Below are 22,363 nucleotides of genomic sequence, written 5' to 3'. Positions count from 1 at the left end.
TATCTATCATTCCCTTTAATTAGCTTTGCATTGAATAATTTGCAGACACCCAATACAGCATTTGTACATACACATACTGTACACTTATCTTGCTGGCTTGTCTGTTCATACAGATAAAAACTGTTATAATCATAACTTAATTACATAACATCAAAGTTACGCTGAATTACCCATGACATCTACATCAATACAGAATGTTGCTTTTAATATCAAGATCTCTACTTTCTGACTTCACTTCTGGAGGCTGTCTTAAATACATTTACAACACCCAGTATACAGTGACTGTCATGTCGTTGTTGTTGAATCCGAAAATCTACTTCCATCAGCTACTAGTCTTTTCTACTTTCCTCACTTTGTGCGTCTTTTGCCACCTTTTTCACAGCATACTTTGCTCTTGCGTGTAGCTTGTCAAAAGGTCTGGGCCTTGCAGTGGTAACATAGAATCAACCCCATCCGATAAAATGTGTCATAAATTTTTCTCAGAATCTTTATGGAGCAAGAATAAGACTTATTTCTGTTGCATATAATTCTTCTGAGCAAACGCAACAAACATTTCTTCGGGTAAGAAGTTGAGAAGAGTTAGTTGCATCAGCTGAGTGTAACTGCTCTGCTCAATATAGAAAATAGACTGAATCCCATCTAATAAAATGCCATAATTTTTTCTCTTAATCTTTAAGTAGTGTTATTTCTGTCTCTTGTAATTCTTCTGTGCGAAGGCGACGAACATTTCCTTAGGCAGGTTTTGCTGAGAGAAAATTGACAAGCATCACCGGCTGAGTGTAACTGATCTACTGAATATAGACTGAATCCCATCCTCTGAATCCCATGCACTAAAATCTGTCATTTTTCTCTTAATCTTTAAGGAGACTGTTATTTCTTTCTCTTGTAAATCTTCTGTGCGAAGGCGACGAACATTTCCTTTGGCAGATCCTGGTGAGAGGAGTTGATGAGAGTCATGAGCTGTGTGTAGCTGCTCTCCTCGAACTTCCAGAACTCGTCCTGCAGGCACAGCTCCCCATACAGCTGCTTCACCGCTGCAACCTTCGTCGGGTCATTCTGACCATAGTTTTCCTGGAGAAGAAAATAAACAATTTCTCGTCATTTGTTTATTTGTTTATTAGAATTCACCACAAGTACAAACATACAAGTGGAAGGGAGGACAAAACAGGTGTATTGACACCTTTACAAGTTGTCCTCCCTAACACATATAAATACAGTGCAATACAAATTACAAAGTCGAGCAATTGTTGACATGAAATACAAATTCCTACAATAACATACAATAATCATAAAAATGCATAAAATCAGAAACCCTTGCAAAATTTGCCATTAAAAAAGCTATGCCTACAGCCAAATAAACTGAAAGCAGCTTTTGTGGTCCGTGGTTAGGGAATTCCCCCCACCATGTGCTGTCACTCAACTGTACAAACACACAAGCAAACACTCCCAAAACAAGATCTCTATACACAAATGTAAAAAAAAATTAATGAAGTCAGTCTTGTTGAAAGTGACTGAATTTTGAAAAAGAAAGTCAATAGCAGCTTTTGTGGTCTGTGGATAGGGAATTCCCCCACCCAAGCACTGTCACTCAACTGTACAAACACACAAGCAAAAACACCCAAAACAAGATCCCTATACACAGATGCAATGAAGCCAACCCTGTTGAAACTGACTGTATTCTGATAAAGAAAGTCAATAGCAGCTTTTGTGGACCGTGGTTAGGGAATTCCCCCCACCCACGCACTGTCACTCAACTGTACAAACAAACACACAAGCAAACTCACCCAAAACAAGATCTCTATACACAGAGGTAATGATGAAGTCAACCCTGTCGAAACCGAGTGTATTTTGATAAAGAAAATCAATATGAGAGGTCACCACAGAAGAGTGACGGCATTAGACGGTAATTTAACTCTCCGTGCTGCAGGCAGCCAGGCTTCAAACTGCCCTGATGGGATCAATTCTGTTCTAGATGGGATAAATCTACAAGGAGATGACAAGAACAAACATGGACCAATACAACAGGGCATTCTGAGGGAAAAAATAGGAAAGAAGAACTAAAACACATCGTGACTGCAGTGTTTTTACCTTTTAGCCATGAAGTCAACACACCAGGCTGGTTCAAAATTTATACAATGAATTTTGAACTTTTTAATGATACCACTGCATTGAAAGATGGAATAACTGTAACAACTAGGAATAAAAAGACTGTTTTCAGCTGTTCAGGGCAAAATATGAGCATTTTGCAGTTGATTCTGAATTTTTTTTTTGCAAATCAGAAAAAAAAGAAGCGGGCGAATCCGTTAACCAAGAAATCAAATTGGTGAGGCCTTAGCTGAATGTAGAAGGTGATGACAAGAACAAACACTGGCCAAGAAAAGGAAAGTGATCTCGATCCAGTTTTACCTCACTGACGAGCTTACTCTTCCACTGACAGAGAAGACAGACGCTATGTACAGTTTTTACAGGTTCATTGTACTGGGGGAATTTCTCTAGCTCCTTTCGACAAGCACAATGAACAGTGGACCACAGCTACATCCTGTCCCAGACACTGCAACTCTTTCCAGTAGCATTCCATTTCGGATGAGTGACAACAGCCAGGATTCAAACTCCCAACCTCTTGATCCAGAGGCAGGGTCGCCAACAACTGGACCAGACACCCTAAAGGAAGACCAAGCAACAGGGCATCTACAGTGCCAAACCCACCTGCAGAAGTGTGAGCTGCCCGTTGTTGACCAGCCTGAGTGCCTGCACAACCAGCCAGCTGCACTTGTTCTCCTCCACATCGGTACCGACCTTCCCTGTCACCGCCGGGTCTCCGTAACAGTCCAGGTAATCATCCTGGAATAGAAATGATAGTCAATCCTTTACATTATCATACAAGACGTCTTTACACTAGTTAGGACAAGGACAGGTGCTATAACTGTATCCAGAACCGTGCCTATCTAGTTCTGTGCCTCAATGGGTAAGGGTTAGAATCGGTAGACATGGTTTGGGAATTGCTCCAGGCACGGTTCTGGATACACATGGACTATCTGGTACCAAGTCTGAGCATGGTTCTGGATAAAACATGTGACATGTGCAGTACAGTAAGTTGGTAGAGATGGCCAGGTGGGTTGGTCTTGTTAAGGTGGCAATGTGGCCTTGTGGTTAGGGTTGTTGACTTAGAAACTAAAGGTTCCGGGCTTGAATCCCTATCGGACCCCAATGCTGTGCCCTTGGGAAAGTCACTTTAAATTACCTATTTTGTTTCTCACTCATGAATCACTTCTGGGTCACTGATGAAAGACAGCGACTCCTCACAGACTTTATCCAATTGCTTGATCTATTTGTATTATGTGAAGTTCTCCCAGGATGTCTAATCTTGAGAAAGACTGTCTTTACCTGTATCTGGAAGAAGCGGCCCATCTCTAGAAGAATTGTCTTGGCATTTTCGTGGGACTCCTTACTGGTGATACCAGCCTGAGGTGAAAGAAAACAACAACCTTAAATCATACATTCTCTTACTATATTGTCTGTTTTGAATCGTGGATGAAGGTCTTATACTACACAGTTTTTGTTTGTTTGTTTGTTTGTTTGTTTGTTGCAGAATCCAAATATTCTGCCTTTTAGGTGCAACACATTAGATTTGAACAGCAAGTACAAGCTGCGTAAGACTGGACTGTTAGGTTTAGCCCACTCACACTGGCCGGTGGGGTGGACCCCTTACTCACCATGTACATAGCAGCCGCCACTGGCAGGTGGAAGGAGTAAAAGGCAGTCTTGTACTTCACTATTGCATTGTACCTGTTCAAAACAAATTACACATGTATCAAGCTAAAGGTAGATTGTTCAACACTTGAACTGTATTACATGAAGTAAAGCTTTACAAAGAAGTCCATTTTGACACAACTGCAACTTAGATTACAATACTTAAGGGTGAAGCTTTACAAGCTCTCAACTCATCATTCCATCATCATCAGATTTTGATGAACATGAGATGATGCAAATGATGAGATGGAGAGTGTGTAAAGCATTGTCAATATTCTCATTCCATTTTGATTCTCATTGCTATCATCATCAAGACTCATCATCATTACTTTTTCATCACATCGTTCTTGTCACTATTACTCTCCTCTCAACATCACTATTCATAATTGCACTCAAAACAAAAAACCCATCAGAATAACATGTGTCCCTACAGGCCCTGTGCCATTACCTCTCCTCTGTGAAGTTACTGAGGTTGACTTTCCCGTCGGGGGATGTGATCAGGTCCAGAGACTGACCCACTATCGTCTTGTACGTCGTCTGAAAACAGAGACATTCAACAGTGATCAATATGTGTTGACAGTGCTACAGTCATTTCAGATTGCACATTAGAAACAGCTATATTAGCAGATGTACTATAATTTGAATGTTGTTTGCCCTTCTTTGTCTTAACTCTTTTATTGATATTATATTACATTATCATTTTTACTGTTTATTTGTTGTTATCATGTTCTTGCAATTAGCCCCCGGGCATGAATTTGCAATAAACTTTCATTAAATAAAAAGTATGTGAAAAAGACCACTTGTTGAAAGTCAACAAAAACTTACACAGTTGAAATATTTTTGTAGACCCTATAAACATCTTTTGATGATTAATTTATTCTATCAGGAAGGCATAATAGAATTGAAATTTCTTTTCACAATCTACCCAAAAGGAATTTTTATTTCCATAAAACATTAAGACAGATAAATGTATTCAGATAATATCTGAATACAATATAAATAATTCATTTTGGGTAGATTGTGAAAAGAAATATCAATTCTATTATGCTTTCCTGATACGATTGGTACTGGATGGTATATCGTTAGCTTGATCCATACGTCATAAAATCTGAACATTCCCGTGTCCATTACCCCTTGGAACAGCTCCAGCAGGTCCACGTAGTACGGCTGGTCTCGGCAGAACCTCCGCAGCAGTTTGTAGATGCAGGACTCGATGTAGCAGGCGTCGTTAATGGCCATATTCCCAACCTCTTCCTGAAGGGGCACACACAAACAAACATCATTGTCATTCTTTTTCTTCTTCCATTGACATTTACTGAAACTCATTAGGCTGAGGGCTCTAATAACAGTATGTTAGACTACACAAGACCGTTTAATCCACTTTACACCTTCAAAGATCCCAACTCTTTAAATGTGGTGGGAACATGCTCAAGGGGTGGCTCTCCTTAAACACATGGCTTTTAACTTTACATCCCAATCCGAGAGGACATCTCTAACCGAAGCTAGGTACTCATTTTCACCTAAGGAAATTTGTGCAAAGTACCTTTTGTAGGGTAGGTCCTTTAGAAAAACCACCAGGTCCTAGGTTTCTGGCCTACTACCCCGCATATTCTCTTATTGCTATTGTTGATTATGTAACTTTTTTTATACATGCAAATAATAAATAAACAAATAAACAATAAAGGGCACAATATGTCACTGAGAATATCGGGGGATGAACACAGTGCTACAAACAGAAAGCAGTTTGATAATGGTTTAATTCCTTGTATAAGATGTGAACATGAGACTACATACGACTCTGTACCAGCAGGGCTGTCCTCTCCTGGTCTGGGACTGGTCCATGATGTCATCCAGAACCAGGAAGAAAGCCTGTAGCTGGGAACAAAAAAAAACATAGATGTGAAACAATAGTCAACATAATGTACATCACAATGACAGGTCCTCAGAGTGAACCCCAATACTGTATATAACATAAAACTAAGTTTACAGGGACAGCGGGAAAAAGGTTTGCCCACTTCGTAACCTGGTTCAAAAAAGTATTTTGTACACTGAGGGATTTGGCCTTGTTGGAAACAAGAAGAAATACCAGAAAAGTGAAAATGTCTGAAACTTGGCAATTAAGTAGACTGACATCATCCCCAATGACAATAAGCACCCCCTGGCAGAATATACATAAACTGCAGTGTGAACACATACACAAACATGCCCCAAACAATATACATTGTACTTCACTTAGCCTGAGTGTCAGCCTTGTTAGCTTTTGTCCGCTCCCCAAAATCCGCTCCACGACAATCTTGGGGAGAAGACGAAAGCTAACAAGGCTGACACTCAGGCTATACTTCACTCCCTTGGAGCTGAAATCATTTAAAAAGTCAGATTGTAATGGGAAATCAGCTTCGGTCCCACAAAAATGTGATATGTCGAATCTGAGACAAATAAGAACAAACAAACGTACCCATTCAATACACCAGCCGACCACCATGGCTCTGTGAATGTTCTCTTCAGTCAGCTGATCACTGTTGACGAGATACCTGCAGGATGGAAATGGATATTAGTATGTAACTTAGTGATAATCTTCAAGCAGATCTTTTGGTGGGGGTAAGACAGTATCAAATTGGCCAGTCTGTAACCATTTCCCCACCCATGGTGGTGGTAGCGACAAAAAAAAAGGGGGCCATATATAAAAAGCAAACGACCTTCCACCATCAACCTCTGCTAATGGAGAGTAACTTAGTGATACACTTTTCTGACAATCCAAAATTAGAACCATGCAAATATGCCTGAGAAGTGAAAGTGCAACTGTTCACCTGTAGCCAGGTAACTCACCTGTAAGACGTGATGACACTCAGACCTCTGTTCCTCTTCCCACCTGGACAGTTGTACTCTAACACCTGATGATCAGGAAAATAAGAGTGGATCAATTTAAGCAAGAATTTACATATACTCTACCTATGTACCTTTTCCATCCAAATACTACACAATAATGTCAATAGTCATAAACAGTAATAATAGGAATGTAATGCAAGAAGTTGGTCTAAGATTCTTGTAAAAGAGGCAAGTACAAAGTGGAAAACTCTAGACTTCTTCCAAAACCTTCTCCCTGCTACCTAACCCTGTAATAACATACCCAGTACATTTTTTATTGGCAGCCAAAAAGGTATGCCAGTGTACTAACAGTTAAAATGATGGGAAAAACGTAAGAATCATCCAAACCTGTCTGAACCTGACCATGGCGTCACTGATCTCCGGGTTTTTCGCGTCTTCGTCGATCAGTTCCGTCACAAGCTGATGGAACGCCTGGTCAAACCTCTCGATGTCCGCGTCGTGACTCGCCATCTTTAACTTCTTATTACTGCTGTCCCCCATGTCTACCTGTGGTCTATAGGGAAACATTAGGGAAGCATTAGTGTATGATAAAACACCTGGTGGAACCTTCCGATGTCGGATTAAGGTTCACTGCTGTTACCTTTCCCAAGGGCACAAGATTGGTGACAAGGTAGGACTCGACGAACCCGGGACCTCTTGGTTCAGGGACAAACACCCTTCCGCTACCCACTCGACCCCCTAGTGCACCTGACAGGTAACTGTCTTGGACATGTCTATGGAGTATTATATAAAGACCCTACCAAGTTTGGATCACTTCAAATGAGGTATGAATACTAAGTACTCTGAAATAATGATCTTCAAATGTTTAAGGTTTGTTCTGAGCAGTTTTACACACTATAATTTATAAATCTTACTTCTTGCTTAATTTAATACAGTGATCCAGGACCCCACTTACCCCTGTTGCTGCCAGATCTGCGACTTGAAGTTCTTCTTCCTCCTGCTGAAGTGTCGGCACGTTTGATCTCCAGCTGGATGAGGTGATGTTTCGCGCGTGCCACCCCCGCGTCTGATTGGTCCGGCCCATCGTACCATCAGCCTCCCGACCAATCGCCTGCCCAGAAAACTCACAGCGACCGCAGAGTGCATCTAGCCTCTATCATCTTCCCATCTCGGTAATTTTTGCCGCCAGGAGTCGAGCTAGCTGCCGTCAAATCGTTGAGAAAGTCGTCATAATCTTGGCCACGCGTTTTTACGGTTTGACCTCAGCTCCATGTTTGTGAACTTTGACCTGACATCGAACGCTGCATGGCGGGAGATTTTTTTTCTCGCGCATGCGCTCGAACGTCAACCAACATGGCGGCGCGTGGCTGAAAAAATTTCGTCTCGTGCAAGATAAGATTTTCTCCTTCTTTCGCAATAATCGGGTGAGTTGGAGCTAGTCATCAGTTTGTCTTTGTGTCCATAGATTCTTAGAGATTTTACGGAGGTAACATGAAGGACAATGTAGACAGAATGCCCTCTCGTAGGCTGTAAACGTTGACGCTACTGGTGGTCTACCGTAGAACATGCTTCATCTTGTCCAAAAAAATAAAAAATCTTTTCCTGTGTATAATATTAAAAGATCAGGGCAGATATCCACATACCATGTGGCAGCTGGTTCCTCAGGCTAAGATGAAGATATATTTCGCAATGTCATTGCCACAGAATCATCGTAGATTTTTTAGCATGTCTCAAAGAAGAAGAAGAAGAAATTACAGTCAAAAGACATGAATGATTATCGACAGCTGATGTAACAAAAATGCTTCACTTGCATCATCTTGGGTGGTGATGTGACACTCAGCGAGTTATTTTCCCTGACTGAAGCCAATATTATTGGTGCAGCTGTCCGAATTCCATTAGTTGAACTGTCAGTGTCAGTAGACTGTTGGTGGTGGCTGGATTTTTGTTACGTCCATATATGGAGTTCTCAGTGCATTTGTCTATTTGGTTTGTTGTTTGTTTGTACTTATCTAAATAAGGTAGAATCACTGGAAGTGAAGGTAAGTAGTGTAACTACAGACTGATAGACGGAAGGTCAAATTCAAGGTCTAAATGGTCTCCCTGCCCTGCAGGCTGGGAGGAAGTGACAGTAGTGGAATATGCATAGAAGCAGAAAGAAGAAATCTCCTAGTAGAGTTTTTACTTAAGAAAAGACATTCACAACAACTGTAGATATCTTGAAGATACGTTGATTTCTTGTAAGCGTGGTAAACTAAGATTATAAGTATGCCTGACAAATCTTCGAAATTTTGTATTCTTCCCAGTGCTGTTGGAACGTGCCAAAATGCGGCGGGCGAGGGCAGTCTTCCGACCAAACGTCAAGTCAGCGGCGGCTGCACCCAGAGGTAAGACGCCCTCCACATCAAAAGAACCTCCCGCCAAGGTCACAGAGAAGGAACCAAAAGGTCACGACAAGCAGGAGAAGACAACAGTCCAAGCAGCTGAGGAGAAAGCCAAGAAGCAGCCTGAGACATCAGCTAAGACATTACAAAATGTCTCAACACCACCGGCACAGAAAACTGATTCAATCTCTTCAGTAAGACCTACTCAGCCAAATAAAGCACTCAGCAAGCAGACAGAAAAAACTGCAGGCGACAAAGTTGCTGGCAAAAACACCACTGACTCGGGCACCACCGATAACACTTTGTCATCAAACATTGAGAAGAACAAGAAAACAAGCGATGCTGATGCTGGTAAAATTCAGAAGGATGTGAAGACGTCTAACAATGGTGGACAGAAGTCTGCGTCGGTCGCCGGGCGTAGGAAGCGCGTGACGGCAGTACCGAACCTGGGACGGCCGAGACAGGGGTCATCGACCTCAGGTAAACCTGCAGTAACAGAGGAGAAGGAGCCAGGGCAGAGTGATGGGGAGAAGAAGAAGGAGAAGAAGGAGGATCCTGCAGAAAAACCTTTCCAGGAGCCACCACCCGTACAAAGGATGTCTGAGCCTTTTGGGAGGTTGGTAAAAACTCTCTGGACACTTTGAGATCAAACTGTAGGACTGACTTGCCTGTAAAATGTCCAATATCATATATCTAACTATTGTGAGACATTCCTAAAGAATAAAGGCTGTGAACATTTTCTTAGGTCCAATTGAAGGACTGGCTCACCTGTAATATATCCAATAATATTTGTGTAACTGTAACGTCTGTAAGACCTTTTTATGTCATACAGTGTGTGAATGGGCATTGGAAGAAATTCATTGATGTAAAGTTGAGTAATCCGTCAAAAGTGCCCAAGAAGACCACTCATATGTGCCCAGTTAAACCTGGTCTATGTTGACAGGTGGTCATTATAGACATGATTCTTTATGTGCCAAAAAGCAGTTACTCAAGCAACTGGATAATTATGATTTTGAAACGTCAGACGTTTCAGCTAGTATCCACTAGCTTTCGTCAGTGACTGAGAGACCAGAGGGGAAAGCAGGTTTATATACACAACCTGTTGATTGATATGCAAATAAAGTGAAGACAAATTTTTGGAAGTCGAAAAAGGAACAAAAGTCAGACAAGTCAAGACAAGATGATGCAAATTAGTCTGAAAGCTCCTCTTATACAGGACAGGAGCTTAAGTGTTGTCTGTCCTCGGGGCTGGGAGTGCCAAATCCCAAGTGCCGGAAAGATCGACCCGTAGCCCCCCTTCCCTGTTGAGGGTGGGGTTGTACATTCTTTCATATATTGCCTCTTTAACACCCCGTTCCCACCAGCGTGTTTCGCGGTCTAAGATATCCGTGGACTCGAGTTTGAAAGAGTGACCCTGGTTGTGTTGTAGGTGGTGGAAAATAGCTGAGGAGTAGCCGTTGGCACTAGGTCGGCAATGTTCTTTGTACCTTACTTTAAGCGGTCGACTTGTCTCTCCGATGTAGGTGTTGTTACAATTGGGCTCCTCACATTTGAGTCTGTAAATAACATTCGCCTTGGTACCCTTGTGAGGTCGGCCCTTAGGGTGTACCAGTCTTTGTCTGAGGGTTGAGTGAGGTTTGAAGTTAGTGGCTATGTTGAAGTTTTGGAAGATCCGTCGGAGTTTCTCAGATACTCCTTGGACATACGGAATAGTGATGTTGGCCTTGTTTTTGTTGGTCAATGGTTTGCACTTCTGGGTTTTCTTAGACTGATCTGAAGGTTTGAGCGCTTTGTTGAAAGTCCAGTTTTGGTAGCCACATTTAGCCAGGGCACCTCGGAGGTGTCTATGTTCGTCCGTTTTGGCTTGGTCTGAAGTGACAATGTTGTCTGCACGATGGAAGAGAGTTTTGATCACTGCTAGTTTGTGTTCCAAAGGGTGGTGGGAATCAAAGGCCAGGTACTGATCAGTGTGGGTTGGTTTCCTGTACACTTCGAAACGAAGGTTACCATCTTCCTCTACGATAGTTTTGGTGTCTAGGAAAGGGAGCATGTTGTCATGACTTGGCTCCTGTGTGAACTTGATGTTATCATCTATCTGGTTGATGTGGTCAAAGAAGTCAGCAGCTACCCTCTTTTTCAAGAGGCAATAAGGCAAAGAGGCAATATATGAAAGAATGTACAACCCCACCCTCAACAGGGAAGGGGGGCTACGGGTCGATCTTTCCGGCACTTGGGATTTGGCACTCCCAGCCCCGAGGACAGACAACACTTAAGCTCCTGTCCTGTATAAGAGGAGCTTTCAGACTAATTTGCATCATCTTGTCTTGACTTGTCTGACTTTTGTTCCTTTTTCGACTTCCAAAAATTTGTCTTCACTTTATTTGCATATCATTCAATCAACAGGTTGTGTATATAAACCTGCTTTCCCCTCTGGTCTCTCAGTCACTGACGAAAGCTAGTGGATACTAGCTGAAACGTCTGACGTTTCAAAATCATATCCAGTTGCTTGAGTAACTGTTTTTTGGCATATCGTATTACCTGGATGTCTAACCTTCATCGACGTATGATTCTTTATGCTTATGTCAATCAAAAAAATTGTCTACTAGTAAGTAAGGGACAATCAAAAAGTGGCCATATCGCCTATCGGTGGTCCTTATGTAGAGTTGTAAAAGGAAGGATTTAAAACTGTTAAGCACGACAAAGTTCTGTAAACGTAGGAGCTTTCAGACGGCATCCACCAACTTTCTTCAGCTAATAAGTAGGGCAGTCACGTGACCCAGGGTTGAAATGTCAGTACAGGTCACGTGACTGGACGAGTGTGTTGTAGATGGGGGGTAGTTGGTGGCGGCCTTATATAGAGTTGTTCACTAAATTTGACTGTAGTCCAGTTTCCCACAGCTTACCACATGTGCATTCCCTCCTTCCTAGTACTACTCTTGTGAAATCTAAGTGTAAGCCTTTATTCAGGGACCTGAACAACAAAAATTGAACAAGAATGCTGCCTGACTACCTTATGGGTACATGGCCCATTTATGACCTATTCTATTCTAAATTTACATTAGCACAAACCTTGGAATAATACAACGATGTAAACTTGAATAAAGATGTCCAGGTTTCGAAAAGCTTACCACATGTGCATTCCCTCCCTCCCAGTAAACCCCCTCCACGGCACATTCCCCCACTGGTGATCCCGAGACGCAGACTGGACTCCACATCGAGCGTGGACGGTCGGGACGGCTCAGAGCGGCCGCTAACCATTCCCCACCGCGAGAGGAGAGTCAGTGGCATGTACACACCCAACATTCAGCCTGAGAGACGCAGGGAGAAGGAGCAGGAGGAGGAAGAGGTTTGTTTGTTTGTTTGTTTGTTTGTTTGTTTATTTGTTTGTTTGTGGACGGTTCGGACCATCCCCCACCGTGAGAGGAGGGTCAGTGGCATGTACACACCCAACATTCAGCCTGAGAGGAGAAGGAGCAGGAGGAGGAAGAGGTTTGTTTGTTTGTTTGTTTATTTGTTTGTGGACGGTCTGGAGGGTTTAGAGTCCGCTGACCATCCCCCACCGCGAGAGGAGAATCAGCGGCATGTACACACCCAACATTCAGCCTGAGAGGAGAAGGGAGAAGGAGCAGGAGGAGGAAGAGGTTTGTTTGTTTGTTTGTGGACAGTCGGGAGGGTTTAGAGTCCGCTGACCATCCCCCACCATGAGAGGAGAGTCAGCGGGATGTACACACCCAACATTCAGCCTGAGAGGAGACGGGAGAAGGAGCAGGAGGAGGAAGAGGTTTGTTTATTTGTTTGTTTGTAGGATGTACACTCCACACAGACTGAGAGGCAGGGAGAAAGAACAATCTGGAAGAAGAGGTAAAGGGCAGACTAGGTAGGGGAAATTCCCAAGTGCAAGTGTAAATAGTGTAAAAGTAAAAAGTGTAAATACTGTACATAACGTCTGTATTTTCTGTCATGACCAGTGGAAGACTGGCTCAACTGTTCTTTGTCAAAGAAAAAGTTTATTAAGCTGAACTAGTTGAAGAGCACTTTTACATTTTCACTTCCAGGGCCCAGCGAAGCGCCGACAGAGGCACAACCAGAGCAAACCTCCGGACAAGAACAGGATGACCATGGCTGACCTCATCTACTACAACCCCAAAACTAACATGATGAAGTAAGTACCCATTTACTACAACCCCAAAACTAACATGATGAAGTAAGTACCAAACTTTCTACACCTGCTCGAGAAGACCAATCAGGGGCTGATAAAATCTGGGCTATATGGACAAGTGGTCACTATAGACAGGATTCTTAATGCTTGTGTCAATGGGGAAAATTATAGTACTAATCAACCACCAAAGTCAGGTCCAGAATCAGGACAGAACGGACCGTTGTCAACTAAAAAAAGAAACATTGACACTTGCCATTGTAAGGGTTAGGGCTGAACCTAGGTGTTGGTACAACTTGGTCTACTTAGGCATGGGGCAAGTTGACTAAGGTTCAACTCGTCTGACATCCAATGAACCCCAGACTGATTTTTTTAGATTAAATGACTGTTTTCCATTTTTCTCTGATCATGTTTTGAGCTATGTTGTTCTGTCAATGATAGTAGGAACCATTACATTTTCTGTTAATGTAGGTCAACAGAAGAAAAGGCCAAAAAACTGAAGGAAAAGAAGAAGCAGAAACAAGACGTTGATGCAATGAGCGAGAGAGGGCAAGAAGAAGAGATGGAGGAAGAACTGTTGGAGGAAGCTGGAAGGTAAAGATTGAACCAAGGCCTGTTGGATGTTACCAGTTTTGTACAGTAGGTACAAACTGTGTAAGACTGTAAACTCATTTGCCTTCTTGAATGGAAGCTTTAGGGGTTATGATACTTATAACATTTCTTTATAGTGAAGCACGTTGGCAGAATGTACTGCACCTGCACAAAACCCTGATTTTTTTTTGTTTTTTGTTGGATTTTTGGTCAACGTTGCATCAGAAATTTGCCTGTTGCATACAACATCTTTTCTGACATAACATTTGGAAACTACAGACGGGAAGTTAACCTTAAATGTGCGAATACAACCCTATATCAGACATTCTGCCGACGTGCTATGCACAATATATTACGGTTTTCTCGCAGGTGCGGTACGTTCTGCTAACATTTCTGTATAATGCTGCCCTTTTCCAGCCAAGACAAGCCTCCAGCAGAAGAAGAGGCAGACGGGGATGACAGTCTGTTGGTGCCGCAAGTCAGGGTGGCAGAGGATGGAACTATCGTTCTCAATGAACAGAGGTATGTTGTTTTGCTCAAGCTAGTGTAGTGATTGGTTTTATTTCTCATTGAAGGAAAGTTTACAGTTTCGCAGTGGTAATACAAGTGGACAAATACATGTGTAGTTACAAATATCTAAAAGAATTTTTAGGATAAAAGTTTGTTAAATACGTTACTATTACAAGCTAAGAAATGTACATTATAGTTGCAACTTGCTACTCTGACTGGTCCTTTGGCAGAGTTTAAACTTGAGTTTTGTGACTTCAAATGGACCAAATTCGTCATTGGTCATCAAAGCATTGCAACATGTCAATTCTAAGATATTGTACTATCTCTGGACTCCGTTTTTTGTAGAGGTTATTTTGTCAAAACAGAAGGTAACAAAAGATTTGAATAAAGCAACATGCCCTGTCCTTGTCTTATGTAGCTTGTTGTTCTTAATAATTGTCTCCAGGGTTAGCTTAAGATAGTCTTGTAACTAGTAGGACAACCCTGGCTGTTTTTTGTACAGCTGAACCAATAAAATGAAATAAAGCCATGTGCATCTCTACCCTTCTCTGTTCAGCCTGACCGTTTCCACCCCAGCGAAGGCAGGTTCAGACGGTGACATCGTTCGGGAGGACGAGTCCAACACGACATACTCCAGCTTCCGCAAGAAGGTCCCGCAGACCCAGGCATGGAACATGAAAGGTACGAAACTCCGGCTTTTCCTTCATCTGCCAATAACACCAGAATACCATTCTTTGGAAAAACAGGCATGGCAAGATCTGAGAAAGATATGACTGCAAATCTCTGAGATAGTTTTGTTGTCATGGTTTTCATATTTTGCTGTAACCTCTATAATGTGACCTCAGCTGGTGTGTTACACCAAAAGGCGGTTATACGGCAATACTGATACAGATACAGACAGATAATGCAACTAAGCATGCATGTTTTTTCTATTACCCTGGAACTACTAAAACTTCCTCCCACAATTCTGATTTCCTCCACAGAGACAATAAAGTTCTACAAGGCCCTGAGCACAGTTGGAACAGACTTCACCCTCATGGCGGCCATGTTACCCAAAAGGACAAGGGCACAGCTCAAGGTCAGGTTCTAATTTATGTCTTTTTGCACACTTTTTGCAAGGTCATGACATTTTTACAGTTTCTGATATGTATATTTCCAATTGATATCTATTTTTAATTATTTGTACATTTCAGGCCAAGTTTAAGAAGGAAGAGAAGCAAAACAGGAATTTGGTGGACAGGGCACTCTGTAAGTGATTTCCTGCTCAATGTACATTGTACAAAATGTATTCAACAAGACTTAATATATAAGAGTATATAAAGATATAATACAAGGACATCACCAGAAGTATTTAAGTCACACAAGTTGAAGAGAAGTTTGTATTTAGATTTGTGCTGCATTAGATTTGTACTGCACAAATTCTGTTGAAGTCAGTAAGTTTATAGGAAAAGTTGTAAGAAGACCACATGCACACATACACATTCCAAAATTCTCCGGCGGAAACTACAGAGGATGGCACACAGGCTAGAAGTGTTTAGGTCAGTAGGGTTAATCATAATTTTGAGGTTGTTTTTTGTGTTCCTTCCCTCCAGCCCTTAGACAGGAGTTTGACATGTCGACCTTCAACCAGTCTGAGTCGGACTCTGAAGATGAGAAGCAGAAGAAGAGGAAGGAGCACGCCCCCCGCAGGGGGAAGGGACGGCCGAGGGGGGCGGAAAACAACGAGCAGGGGGGGAAACGTAAGTCTGGTGTTATGTACATTGATGCAGGTTAGGGTAGTCAGTAGGTGTGTCCTTTACGAATCAAGGTTAGCTATTTAACTTATTTGTACAAATAAAGCCGGTGAACTGGGGTAAAGAGGATGTCATAATTGTAACCTTCTCTCATCAGTGACTGTGTTTTATCTTCTCCAGGAAAGGCCAGTAGCGACTTGACAGAGTGCTTGTCTCTGCCAGGCTGTCTTCCCCTCTTACCGTTTCTCCCGAAAATCACGATATCAGCATGTATCTTTTAAAAAAAATTTTTGGTTATTTCTCCAGGAAAGGCCAGTGGTGAGCATGACAGAGAGGCAGTCTCGGCGAGGCTGTCCTCTCCCCTGGGAGTTGCTCCCAAGAATGCAGCAGGGTTCCCCAGCTATGCCCGTCCTGACATGGGCAGGGACGGGGATGCGGACGGCAGCAGGAGGGAACACACGGAGGATGCTGACGATGAGAACGAAGAGGAGGAGACGAGGATCGTGGAGATGTTGAAGGGACCGACGCGAGCGGGGAGGCAACCGAAGCGGGTTCAGACCTTCAGCATCAACATCGAGCCCACCAGGAAGCGGCCCCGCCCGCCAACCGTCGTCAACCGCGCGTCGCCCATTTCCAGCCCTCCCCGCTTCTCCCCGGGTAAGCGCTGGCTCTACATCCCTGGGGAGACGGGTCCAAGGTCGGAGGGCAGGGGTCAATCCCAGGGGTCGAGCAACGAGCAAGAAAACAGCCCACCTGTAGAAGAAATGGTCGAGACTGTGATGATACAGAGTCCAGTAAGGTTCGAACCGTCCCAGCCCATTCCTCAGCTCATCCAGGGTACCGCATTAAACGGCAGTGTTGTTGTAGGTGAGGTGGAGGAGCTAGTCTTTACCGACGACGAAGGAAGCCAACCCACCATTACTACCACCACTGCCGCCGCCACCGCCCAGTACACGCTGGTCATACCGGTCGTGAGCACGACAAACATGAACACGAGTACTCCGAGCAGACAGCAGACTGTTTCGGTCATCGTTCCGTCGAGTTCGGCGGCGCACAACACCTCGCTGGATGGGATCAACACGAGCGGCGGCTCGGAGCGGCTGTCGCTCAGCTTCGTGACAGGCGAGCATCTGACGGCGAGCGACATCCTCGAACAGATGCAGATGGAGGGAAGGAAAGAACAAGGGGAGGAGGAGGAGGAGGAAGAGGAGGTACCGGTGGTCATAGGAGAAGAGATGATCACAGAAATCGTGACAGAGATTCAGAAAGAACAGCCTGATGCGGACAGTACTGTGGACAAAGGTGCAGCTGGGTTAGAGGCAGAGAGCTAGCATCGGCTGAGGTTCTTTTCATATGGCGGAAAACATCAAATGTATAGTAACTGAGTAGCTGTCATCTTGTGTACCTCAAATATCTAGTTTGATTCACTGTTAATTTAGATTTGTTAGATTTAATGTTAGAAAATTACAACAGAAACACATTTTATTACAAAACTGCAACTGCAAGGAAAACTGGAAGTGATACCATTCCAAAATATATTTTACTTTCATTCGGCAGAAACATCAACTATGTTGTTGTCCAGTGGCCAAATTTGTGCAGACCATTCCCTTTTATGATCACACATGACGTTTTTTTTAATTGTTTATTTTAATAATTTGCACAAAAAACACAACACAGAGAAGTAATGATATTTATGTCATACCTTAGCCACGATAACGTTCGATACGGGTGTTCCGGCCCGAGTGATAACTAGCAGTATCACATGGGGTTCTATTTAGTTATCACACAGCAATTACAAAAACAAACTTGAAGTGATGCCATTCCTCTTCAGAAAACATGCCCTTATATGTTTAGATTGTTTAGTTGTAACTTAACAATTACTTCACCCAGAGTAAACAAGTTTGTATCTGTAATTTTGTATATTTTGTATCAAAGATTGTGTAAGAGTTGTAATAATACTAATATACAAATGTTTTGGATATTTAAAAAGCCTAATCAGTCTTAATGAGTGTTAGAAATGATCGTTCAGACATATCCTTGCTAAAGGTGCCTTTCTATTGTTTTGGTTCATCTTATCAGGGTCCTTCTGCTACATTAGAACAACAGCAAATGTTTAGTAGTGTTACCAGTTGTAGTATCCAGGTTTTGATTATACTGCTGCAGGGGTCCCTGACACTGGTGGGCAGCAGTTCATTCCACATTATTTAATTTTCATAATACAGCATGGCAGCTCTAATTTATTTAACCATATCCCATTTTTCTGGAGGTTATTTTGTTAACAACAAAATATTTTATTAAAGCTGTCTCTACCCTTCCATGTGCCTGACTGAGCTAATGCCTAACTGGTGTCTTACACCGAGGTGCAGTTATAACTGCTATACAGATACAGATATTGTTATGGCTTCACCAAACCACTCAGGAGGCTAACTGACAGTATGTCTGTATTCAAGTGTTTTGGTAGATATTTCAAGGTTTCCTGCTCCGGCATTGGAATGCGGGGCATTAACGCTTCTTATTATCTTTAAAAATCAACAGTTTTGCATTATACAATTAAAAATTCTAACCAATGGTATAAGGAATAATTATCCAACTGTTAGTTGTATGTTACTTCATACCATGTAAAACATTATTTTCCCTTGTGTTTCGCTATCTTTCCCTGCCATGTCGTAAATGTGGTGAACCCATCGCTGTATTTGCTCCAAAGTAAATGTCGGCCTCTCTAGTTGAATATGAAGTCCTTGGTTGTAGATTGGATAACCAAGCAGCAGCAGGTCTCTTCTCAGCCATCTGCTTTCTTGTCGAGGTCAAGTACCGTCTGGATGCCCTGAAATTAATTTTATAGTCTGCTTAGGCTGGTTAAATCACCAAGGAACCTGTCAGAACCAAGCTCATCATCTAACCAAGTCGGGAAGAGGCCAATTTTCCTGTGGTAAGTTTTAGTTCCTTTACAAAGCCAGCCAGATACCATTTTAGCTTCTATATTTGGATCATAATACTTAGAGGAACAACTATTTATTGTAGTAAGTCGTAGACATTTTTTTATCATACTGCTTCAGTTGTCCTTGAAAAGGAATGTATCTTTCACTTGTAGAATGTACTATGTACTGAATATTTTCATTATTTACTTCGAATCATTTTTGTCCTTCCTATTTTTCCCTGAATAACTCATTTTTTCTTCAATGTTTCATTGCAGGACACACCACAGTACATTCAGTCACGTGTCTCTCAGATCATGTGCTCAAAGTAATTGAATCACTTCACTCCTGAAGAAGTTTGACGGATGTGGGACTGAAAATTCGAGGTGAGCAACTATCTGATGTGTTAAACTTTAGTACAAACTTCGTCATGGACAGTACATACTTTCTTTGCGTGGTCGAAGTCGTGCTCTCGTTCCCAGCGCACCATGCTGATTGGCCGATAGTTGACAATGTAGGCGCGTCGTTCCCTGTCCGTGCTGTTCCCGCGTGTGTAGTGCAGCGTTCGGCCGTGGTGGAAGGTACAGGAACCCGCCGGGATGGGCATGGGTTTTCCCTCTGCCTGGATACACAGAAAAATGTAACATTAGGCTAGGCTACATAGGCTTGCTAGTGTGTGCAAGTGTCTCTGTGTGTGTAGAGTGTGTCTGTGTGTACATGTATGTCTACTAGGTGTTTGTGTGCGTGCGTGTGTAAGCATGTGTCTGTGTGTGTGCACGTGTGTGTGCGTGTAGTGTGTGTTTGTACTTTGTAGTGCGTGTGTGTGTGTGTGTGTGTGTGTGTGTGTACATGTATGTAGGTGTATGTGTGTGTTCGTGTGTATGTGTGTGTTGACATGCCAGTGGTCTCACCTCTGAGCAGTGGTCAGTCATCAGCACATGGACCCCCTCCTTAGCTGCCCGATGCGGCCGGATTGGCTGCCCGTGAGGCCCGGGAACGAACCACATACAGCCGTTATCAACTGTCGCGTCATCAAGAGCAACCTGAGGGGGTGGGGGGTCCAGGAACATTTAACATGGTTTGGCTGGCAACCAGTACATAAATGAAAGCCCAACAAAAACGTGCATGTCAAAATCTGCTTAAAGAAGCCTAGAAGCCTCTGCTTAGACAGTTTTTTTTGTGTAAAAAAAAATTGCAACCGTTTATATATCTTAAATGATACAATGACACAACTGGATGCTCTGTTGTGACATTTGGATAAACGTTGAATCAAAGCGGTGCCGTATATTTGTACCCTATATTTGTACCCTATGTCTCTACCCTATATCTGTACCCTATGGTTCTACCCTGTTTGCACCCTATATTTGTACAGTGTGGTTCTACCCTATGTTTGCACCCTATATTTGCACTCTATGGTTCTACCCTATATGTTGGCAGTACAAATATAGGGTACAAATATAGGGTGCCAAGTTGGCACCCTATATTTGTACCCTATATTTGTATGGTCCTTACCCAACAGGAGACGGCTCGCTTGTCCGGCATGTCGGGCCAGTAAGCCTCGTCCTGGTGCCAGGGGGTGCAGGTGTTCGTCTGGGGAGCCTGGAAACAGTTAAAAGTCAGAAGAATAGGGAACGAAAGTTTGTGCACAAAGTTGGGTTGATCCAAAAAAATGTTCACAACTTTCTCCTACTATCTGTAAAAGTTCTAAACTTTTGAATACGGTCGTTTTCTCTGATCATTGCGGTTGAAAATAATCTTGATAAACCGATGGAGCTCTACTTTTCTGCCAAACTTGGAGAAAAAACATTCGTGAATTTCGAAAGTTTTCTCTGTCTTGCATCTAAACAGACAGGTCAAATGTGTCTACTAGGAATTAATTAAGTCCCCACTAAGGTACAAAAATATATACTATATTTTAAAGTCGCTACCCTTTTATAAAAAATCAATAAGGCCACACCAATTTAATTTCTTGGTTAACGGATTTTTCTAGCAAAATAATGGAGCGGGCGGGCGAAAAAAAAATAAAAATAAAAACAGGCCTAGGCATCCTACTATGGCCGAAAATGGTACAATAGGAGCCATGAAGTCAACACACCAGGATGGTTCAAAATTTAAACGATGAATTTTGAACTTTTAATGATACCACTGCATTGAAAGATGGAATAACTGTGGCAACTAGGAAGAAGAAGAAAAGGACTGTTTTCAACTGTTCAGGGCAAAATATGAGCATTTTGCAGTTGATTCTGAATTTTTATTTTTTTTTTGCAAATCAGAAAAAAATGAAGAGGCGAATCCGTTAACCAAGAAATTAAATTGGTGTGGCCTTAGTCATACCTTGTAGATCAGCATGTCGAAATCGAAGGCCATGTCATCTCCCAACAGCAGTCGTGCGATGGCTCCTGCGCGTGCGTGGATGGGGCCCTGTAAAAAAAAAGTTGTGCGTGTACATTGTTGCAACTTTGCAACTCTAGAATTCATTTCAGCTTTGCACTAGTAGAATTCTGTATCATCTGTAGAAATGAAGTTCGCCTGAAATTGTTATGTCATGAAATAATACAAGATTTTATGCACATTATGAACATCCCAAAACGGTAAACACTTCTTAGCCTCCATGCCAGACTACAAGTCAGGCTTTTGTGGGGAACAAACTGAGTACTAAAAAACAGATGCCATTGGGGAAAAAACACATTATATTAAAGTATGCAAGATCTCCGCTCAAAGTGCCTATGGAGGATAGCCTAGGTGCCATCCCCAGTAGTATTCCGCCCGCTAACTTACAACTGGGGATGGCACCCAGGCTATATGGAGGATGCTATACAAGGGTATTAAGCAGGAAACCTCAGACTGAGGCTATTTCATAGTTCTTTTTCCTGCATTCCTTAATTATCAGCTGTGTTCTAAATATGTGATGAACAAAAGTATACATAAACATTTGACGACTCACCCCGTCCAGGTTGTGAACGTAAGAACTCGGCCACATTATCTGGCAGATGTTCTCCACATTCGGCTGTTTTCTCTTGTCTGTACGGAGCAGAACACAAATGTGTATAAACCATTGGAAACTACCAGGTATAATATAGATGTCTTATAGCATAGTTACAGCCTTAAAAAATACGCCATCAATCCTAAAGATGTGAAGTAAGCTTTTAATGCGAGCTTCTCGCTTGATTGGCTTTTCACAATCATTAATACGTTAGTGATGACAAAACACAGTCATCTTCAACAGCAGGACTCCCCAAACTATAACCTATTAAGCTATCAAAAACAGTAAAACGCACTTCCAAAATTGTCTCCAACATTGTCTAAACTATATAATCCTTCACGAATCACTTAGTAGGGTGAACTCAGTTCAAAACATATTCTGTATCCGTGAAGGCTATTGGGTCTAAGTACTAGTAACTCTGATCTCCCAAACTTACCACAACATTGACAGAGCCAGTCATGTGTGCAATTTGACCCCTGCATGCCCTTAAGGGTTGTGTACTTGCTTACAGGTGCATT

At 42.5% G+C, this 22,363-nt stretch overlaps 3 protein-coding genes across 3 annotated transcripts; 1 reads left to right on the top strand and 2 right to left on the bottom strand.

Annotated features, from left to right (window-relative positions):
* LOC109482420 (farnesyl pyrophosphate synthase-like) lies at positions 1-7,924 on the bottom strand. The gene is made up of 11 exons (XM_019785132.1): positions 7,532-7,924; positions 6,964-7,129; positions 6,577-6,641; positions 6,206-6,281; positions 5,545-5,625; positions 4,882-5,004; positions 4,199-4,287; positions 3,714-3,786; positions 3,385-3,462; positions 2,707-2,841; positions 1-1,071 (listed from the first exon to the last, which is right to left on the bottom strand). Exons 1-11 carry the CDS (start codon positions 7,720-7,722, stop codon positions 871-873), a joined length of 1,278 nt encoding a protein of 425 aa, XP_019640691.1. The 5' UTR covers positions 7,723-7,924; the 3' UTR covers positions 1-870.
* A 975-nt stretch (positions 7,925-8,899) lies between these two features.
* On the top strand, positions 8,900-17,362 carry LOC109482360. The gene is made up of 10 exons (XM_019785051.1): positions 8,900-9,573; positions 12,111-12,303; positions 13,013-13,119; positions 13,585-13,707; positions 14,122-14,226; positions 14,771-14,895; positions 15,198-15,292; positions 15,408-15,462; positions 15,807-15,953; positions 16,254-17,362. The coding sequence occupies exons 1-10, from the start codon at positions 8,900-8,902 to the stop codon at positions 17,276-17,278; spliced, it is 2,649 nt and encodes an 882-aa protein (XP_019640610.1). The 3' UTR covers positions 17,279-17,362.
* Positions 17,363-18,408: 1,046 nt separating this feature from the next.
* Positions 18,409-22,327, bottom strand: LOC109482187 (phytanoyl-CoA dioxygenase domain-containing protein 1-like). The gene is made up of 7 exons (XM_019784882.1): positions 22,282-22,327; positions 21,807-21,883; positions 21,197-21,283; positions 20,375-20,461; positions 19,774-19,905; positions 19,308-19,484; positions 18,409-18,771 (listed from the first exon to the last, which is right to left on the bottom strand). The coding sequence occupies exons 1-7, from the start codon at positions 22,325-22,327 to the stop codon at positions 18,727-18,729; spliced, it is 651 nt and encodes a 216-aa protein (XP_019640441.1). The 3' UTR covers positions 18,409-18,726.
* Positions 22,328-22,363: the final 36 nt, after the last annotated feature.

This window comes from Branchiostoma belcheri, unplaced genomic scaffold (genome assembly GCF_001625305.1).
Source record: "Branchiostoma belcheri isolate BF01 breed outbred unplaced genomic scaffold, Haploidv18h27 scaffold6, whole genome shotgun sequence".
Classification (NCBI taxonomy): Eukaryota; Metazoa; Chordata; class Leptocardii; order Amphioxiformes; family Branchiostomatidae; genus Branchiostoma; species Branchiostoma belcheri.
The sequence above is the reverse complement of the archived record's forward strand: the minus strand, read 5'-3'. Positions and strand labels throughout refer to the sequence as shown.

Bases quoted from the DNA above. Each gene is read 5' to 3' on its own strand.
- LOC109482420 (XM_019785132.1), bottom strand. From the start codon at position 7,722: ATGCACTCTGCGGTCGCTGTGAGTTTTCTGGGCAGGCGATTGGTCGGG. The intron at 6,642-6,963 runs GTTTGGATGATT...CCTGATCATCAG, and splicing joins CCATGGTCAGGTTCAGACAG to GTGTTAGAGTACAACTGTCC. The intron at 3,787-4,198 runs GTAATGGCACAG...TGTTTTGAACAG, and splicing joins AGTAACTTCACAGAGGAGAG to GTACAATGCAATAGTGAAGT.
- LOC109482360 (XM_019785051.1), top strand. From the start codon at position 8,900: ATGCGGCGGGCGAGGGCAGTCTTCCGACCAAACGTCAAGTCAGCGGCG. The intron at 13,120-13,584 runs GTAAGTACCCAT...CTGTTAATGTAG, and splicing joins CCCAAAACTAACATGATGAA to GTCAACAGAAGAAAAGGCCA. The intron at 14,227-14,770 runs GTATGTTGTTTT...TTCTCTGTTCAG, and splicing joins ATCGTTCTCAATGAACAGAG to CCTGACCGTTTCCACCCCAG.
- LOC109482187 (XM_019784882.1), bottom strand. From the start codon at position 22,327: ATGCAGGGGTCAAATTGCACACATGACTGGCTCTGTCAATGTTGTG. The intron at 19,906-20,374 runs GTAAGGACCATA...CCACCCCCTCAG, and splicing joins AGCGAGCCGTCTCCTGTTGG to GTTGCTCTTGATGACGCGAC. The intron at 18,772-19,307 runs GTATGTACTGTC...AATTAATTTCAG, and splicing joins ACTTCGACCACGCAAAGAAA to GGCATCCAGACGGTACTTGA.